This window comes from Dipodomys merriami, unplaced genomic scaffold (assembly GCF_024711535.1).
Source record: "Dipodomys merriami isolate MVZ:Mamm:240054 unplaced genomic scaffold, mDipMer1.0.p SCAF_5, whole genome shotgun sequence".
Taxonomy (NCBI): Eukaryota; Metazoa; Chordata; class Mammalia; order Rodentia; family Heteromyidae; genus Dipodomys; species Dipodomys merriami.
In genome coordinates, this window is record NW_027206068.1 from 55970832 (window position 1) to 55976476 (window position 5645).

The following is a 5645-nucleotide window of genomic DNA, read 5'->3' on the forward strand; positions in this document are numbered from 1 at the left end:
GAAAAACAATTTATGATAAGGAATTTATTATCTCTAACTGAGTGCAGTATACCATTATTTGGCAAATATTATTTAGCCAAGTAAGTTCAAAATTCTTTGGTATTGAAGCTAAGTTTAACCAACTGACCATATCCTTGCTATTAAAACTAGAAAGAATTGAATTTACTTTTAGGGTTAATTTTTTAAGATTTCTTAAGATATAAGAAATTGTTGGAGAAACTGCCTCAAAGAAAAGTTACTTTGGGGGTCTGAGACCTGAAGCATTGATAGCAATGAGTCCCAGGGGGTCCATTAAAAACTCTGTGAAGAAAAACCAAACAAGACTTCCCATATCTACTGTATGTATGTATATCTATACAGGTCTTCTCAGTCTAGAGAGAGAAAGAGAGAGGGTGGTGGGGAATGAGCAGTATCTAAACGCTGTTTCGGGGTATAGAAATGGCCCAAGTAATCACTGTAAAGGTGGTTGAGCAATAGGGAATGGCAGAGATGGGGAAAGAGAGAGAGAGCAATAGAGAAGATTGTTTTGATTAAAATTTATTTACAAAATATCATGGTGAAAACCCTTGGTCTAATTAATATACGCAAAAGTAAAAAGAATGACAGAAAAGCAAAACAGCTCTGTCGTGGCAGTTGTCAAAGGGAGAGAAGAGGGTGAGGAAGGTGAAACGGTGGAAGACTTTATATGCATATAGGCCAACAGAACAATGATACCTGTTGAAACTGATTCAGAGGGAAAGCAATGAAAAAGGGGCAAAGAATGTATGGTAAAGAAACTCATAACCAAAGCGTGCAAGGATGCACCATCTCTTCCCCACTATAGGAAGCGCTTTAGCTTTTATATATAGCAAGAATATGTTCTGTCACACGTGTAAGTACATGCTCCTCTAGGTTTTATAAAAACAACAAAAAGAGTTACAGATTTCTCTCCTTTAGTATGCATTAGTGGCACAAAACAAATTCGGATATATTTTTAAATTGGACTTATAATTGAAGTTGAATTATAATTTTTGTCAGCCGTGGGACTTGAACTCAGGACCTGCATGCTGTCCCTGAGCTTTTTGTGGCTTCAGACTAGGGCTCTACCACTTTAAGCCACATCTCCATTTCCAGTTTTCTGGTGGTTAGTTGGAGATAAGAGTCTCAAGGACATTCTTGTTTGGCTTCAAACATGGCTGTCTTCAAACTGTGTTCTCAACCACCTGAGAGCTGAGCCATGGGCACCAGACAATATTTTTTATTCCAAAAAGTCTACCAGTCATACTAAAGACAGAGGTAAGAGAAGGAGGTCTGATACTGGGCCAAAATTTGCAATTGGTGTCACGTAAGTGATCAAGGCAGCAGATGTCATAGATGTCCAAGGCAGCTTGGAGTAGCAGAAGTCCGGGTTATGTTTGAGAATGTGCCAGATCACAAGGGGAGTGAGAAGCTTAAACCACAGCCTTAAAGAAATAGAAAGGGAACTGACACCAGCAAATGTGAGGAACATTTATTCTATGCATGAATGTAGTCTATGCAAATGTGTGTATCAATATTCAGGAATAAATGAGGAGGTGTAACTAGTGCAATACTTAGGTTTATGCTAGAGATTATTAGGAGCTAAAGAGGTTCATAGGCAGGTCTTGGAAATCATGAATACCAGGCTGAGAACAAGGCAAAAAGGTGCCAAATAAAGTTTTTGAGCCCATGTATCCTCCAGAGCAGCAGTGCTCATGAGGAAAAGAGAGCATCCAGTGGACTAAATCTGTGGAATAACTAATTAGTAGGAATACCTTCCCTGCCAGGCGCCATCAGGAATTAATTCACTGTTATTGTCAGGCTCATCAGAGTCATAGGCATACAGGATTGTATGGGATGTTGCACAAAGGGCCCACTTTCTAGACACTAGTGATGACTGTTTATAGGATCTGTTTGCAGGCACCTGGCTGTGGCAACCACGAGGCTTCTCTTAAATTCACCACTACCACTGTGGGCTTCTTAAAACCCAGAATTAGAACCTTCTGAGCCTTCTGAATTAGGACTTCTTAGCTGTGAACTCATAAGAAAACACAGGCCATGCTGTGGGCAACCAGCCTCATGTAGGGTGTGGCATTTATAATTTGGACAACAAATAGATTAACCCAGTAGTGCCTTAATTTCATATCCAACTGAAGCTCTAAAGATTTCCATTGTGCTTGGCCACAATCTCTTTAAGATTGTTTCAGAAGTATTCCCCACTCCCATCCCTACCCTGCTTTTGTAAAGTTCTCTCCTTTTCAGATTAAAAGTGTTTGCTCTTTTAAAAATTTTCCCTTGGTCTCCTTTTCTTTTCAGCTTGACACTAATTGGCAGTGTAAATTTAGATAAATTGTCGGGCCTTCTTAGATGTTCCCCATCTAGGTTGGGTCATACAAGCTTATTTCGCTTTCTGATTTCTATATTCCTTGAACTCTCTCTAACATCCTGATCTCAGAAATATTGTGGATAAGTTTTCCATTGCATTTGATTCAACAGAAGGCAGTGGGAACACTAAAATAAATAACCAACATCTTCTGGAATAGTACCATTGTGTAGACTAGTATGGGGCCTAGGTTCATTCTTTTCCTGTTTGCTATGTATACACAGGTGAAGAGAACAGTCCCAATTTCTTCCAGATCTCTGAGATTTTAGAACATGCGAGGCCCCTTCTAGAGGTGGATACAATTGATAGTGAGAAAGCATCCAAATTTAATGGCTCATGTTCAACCTACACAAGGAAGATTCTAAACTCAAGCAACCCATCTCTTCAGTAGCTCCAGAGCCTTCCCGGGAGTCCATGGGCAGATAATACATTGCTGTTGTATGTTTTATTGGCTCAGACCCCTTTCTGGTGGTTTGGGTTCAGCTCCCCAGACATTGCTGCACCTATCACTTTCTGCCTCTACTGTTAGCTGCAGTTGAACTACTGTAGGTCAGGAGATGCCCAGGCCGTGTGCAGAACTGGCACAGGAAGGGTAATATGTGCTGATCCTTTCTGTGCAGTGGATTGTTTTTTTTGCCAAATGGCCACTTTCATGGATGCATTCCCTCAGTTTTTGTTTATATTCGCACCTTCAGTTTCAAGTGGGAATTTGACAGGAGACAAATCAGAGTGATAGACCCAGCACCAAATCAGACTATTCACTCCTTTGCATGAACGAAGCCTCTCTTTCCCAGCCACGCTTGAGCCACCCTCCATCCTCTTCCAGGAGATAGCTGGTGTGTTGGAGGCATTTCAGTCTTCTAATGGGAGAGCTGGAAGTTATCAGAAATGTTGTCTGAGAAACAACTGTCTTTAGAAAAAACACTGTGAAAGTATCTGGAATGGATGGAAGGCAAGACTCAAAGGCCTTGGAGGTGGGCAATACCAGAACGTTTGGTTGCTACTAGATGGGTGTGAAAAACAGGGAAATGAAGAAAGAGATGGATTCTGCAAAGGAAAAGGGTATGACTGAAACCTGTTGGCTTGGAAAGGTGAAAAGCACTCCTAAGAACAGTAATATTTTAGGCTATGTTACAGTTGATCACAGTGTGGTTTCTAATATATGTGTCTATGCTGGAGTACTATTACAAAGCCTAAAGTAAAGGGGCTCCTAACTATCTGAGTCATGTTTGGTAAGGCACTAGTTATGCATCCGTATAAGAATCTTCAAGAACCTACCCTCCAACTTACAGTACAATAGTGAAGTAAGAATTGAGCCAATGAAAACCATCTGTTATTGACTCACATCACTATTTAGAGAGGTAAAAAGAATGAGCTTAGACAGAGTAAGTGACCTGCTGTTATGGGGAAGAATATAATATTTTGACAAATGAAATACAAGAGTTAAATATTGGCTTGAATTTTAACGGAATGAAGGCACGACATTTAGAAAAAAATTTATATTGTTGAATAAAGTTCCAGAAGCAGAGGAAGGGAGAGGAAGGTGGGAGAGATGGAGAGAGAAAGTAAGAGTAAGAACTTTGCCTTTTTAAAATGAGAATGAAAAGTTTAGTGCGGGAAGTTTTCAGGGCACAGGCAAAACATTCCTGTGAGGGAAAGGATTCATATTAATGTTTGAAACAATGGACAACTCTGAGGAGATGAAATAATGAGAAGGAAGATGCCATGATTTATATAAATCAATATAATCAATATAAATCAATATAAATTTAAGATTTCAGAGGCGGTAAAGACTAAGGAAATGGGCAACAGTCAAGAAAAAAATCAGGACTGACCTGTGGATTGTGGAAAGGAAAGGAATGGAATAGAACAGGATGTAGAAAGAATGACTTAGAAATAGAAGGCTATAAGGATGAAAGAGAATGCATATTCATAGTATATCTGATCATGCAGGTGACCGATAACGAACAATGCTGGTTACTGGTATTCATTTTACCAGTGAAAATGTCCACTTGCCCAGAATTTTGCTATACCCCATGACTGAGGCAGCCTCTGGGCTCCAGCACTTGATCTTTAGAACCTTTTTCATTGTAGGGTTATTCAGCATCATCAAAGTGGAATTAATAGTAACATTGGCATAGATGACAGCTTCCCAGGCCCAGAACCAAGATCTCTTATCAAGTGGGACTCCTACATAAGAGACAAGTATACTCGGAATGTAAGAGGTGAAGAAAATGAGGAAGATGTCAAGAGACCTCAGGGCAGAAGACTGAGCTTTCCTGCTGGAGCTGCAGCGGCCACTGAGAGGCTGTTGGATCTGCTTCCAGTGCTGGTCAGTGAGGTTGTAAGTAAGATGGTGGAGGCCAGAAACAGGAAGAAGGGAATACACAACACAATCATCTTCTGAGGTGTGTGATAAACTGAGTTGACCATCTTCATTTTCTCCATCAAGCTTATGTTTTTGTGCAAATGTGCCATGGAGGTTTTTTCCAGCCAGGTGAAACCCCTAATAGCTGAAGGGATGGTTGCTACAAAAGAAATCACCAAAGTACCCAGTATCAACTGAGGAACCAATCTCAAAACTCTCCACCTCAGCCACTAAAAGATGGGATGCGTGAAGGAAGACACTTTGACACAGTAGAAGACAGCAAGCAAGCTGCTTAACCAGATTGTAGCATTATTGACAAGTTCCCAGAAGAGTGCTATGCTCCAGAATATTCCATTAGGGTTCACAAAGGAACAAAAATTGTAAGTCGTTGATAGCAATTGTAGACAGAAACGACAGATGTTCAGACTGGTGAAAATCATTTCCAAAGGTGACAATCTTTTGGCCTGCATCCACTCTCTGCCCATCACTGCAATAATTGCTCTGGGCAATTATTATCAAGGACTCAAGCACATTAGAGGAAGATGAAGATGATAGTGACTTGGATGATTACCATGCTTCTATTCTTACCTATCTTCCTAGCCCAAAGACTCAGATGCTGTGCACCAAATTCCAGATAGGAAACTGATTTCTGTTCTTGCCACTGTCTGGTATAAGAAAACACTTCATTTTGGATGCAAATTTTTCCCAGCTTAGTTTTGATTTTGCCATTTTCCTATCTAGAGGATTTCCTTATGCTTTGCTTGCTGGCTTGTTATCACATCTGTATGCACGAAATATTATTTGAATGAGCATTCCTGCTCCTAAGATGATTTGATTATTTGTGTACAGGTATACCTATTACAAAACTATGCTGTTCATTTGGGGGGGGGTCCAGTC

General features: G+C 40.3%; 1 protein-coding gene across 1 annotated transcript; it reads right to left on the reverse strand.

Annotated features, from left to right (window-relative positions):
- Positions 1–1258: 1258 nt before the first annotated feature.
- Positions 1259–5322, reverse strand: Tas2r16 (taste 2 receptor member 16). Its single transcript, XM_069997369.1, is given in 5 exon segments — positions 1259–1442; positions 4414–4714; positions 4717–5246; positions 5248–5282; positions 5284–5322. Coding segments are annotated over 5 exon segments (1089 nt in total).
- Positions 5323–5645: the final 323 nt, after the last annotated feature.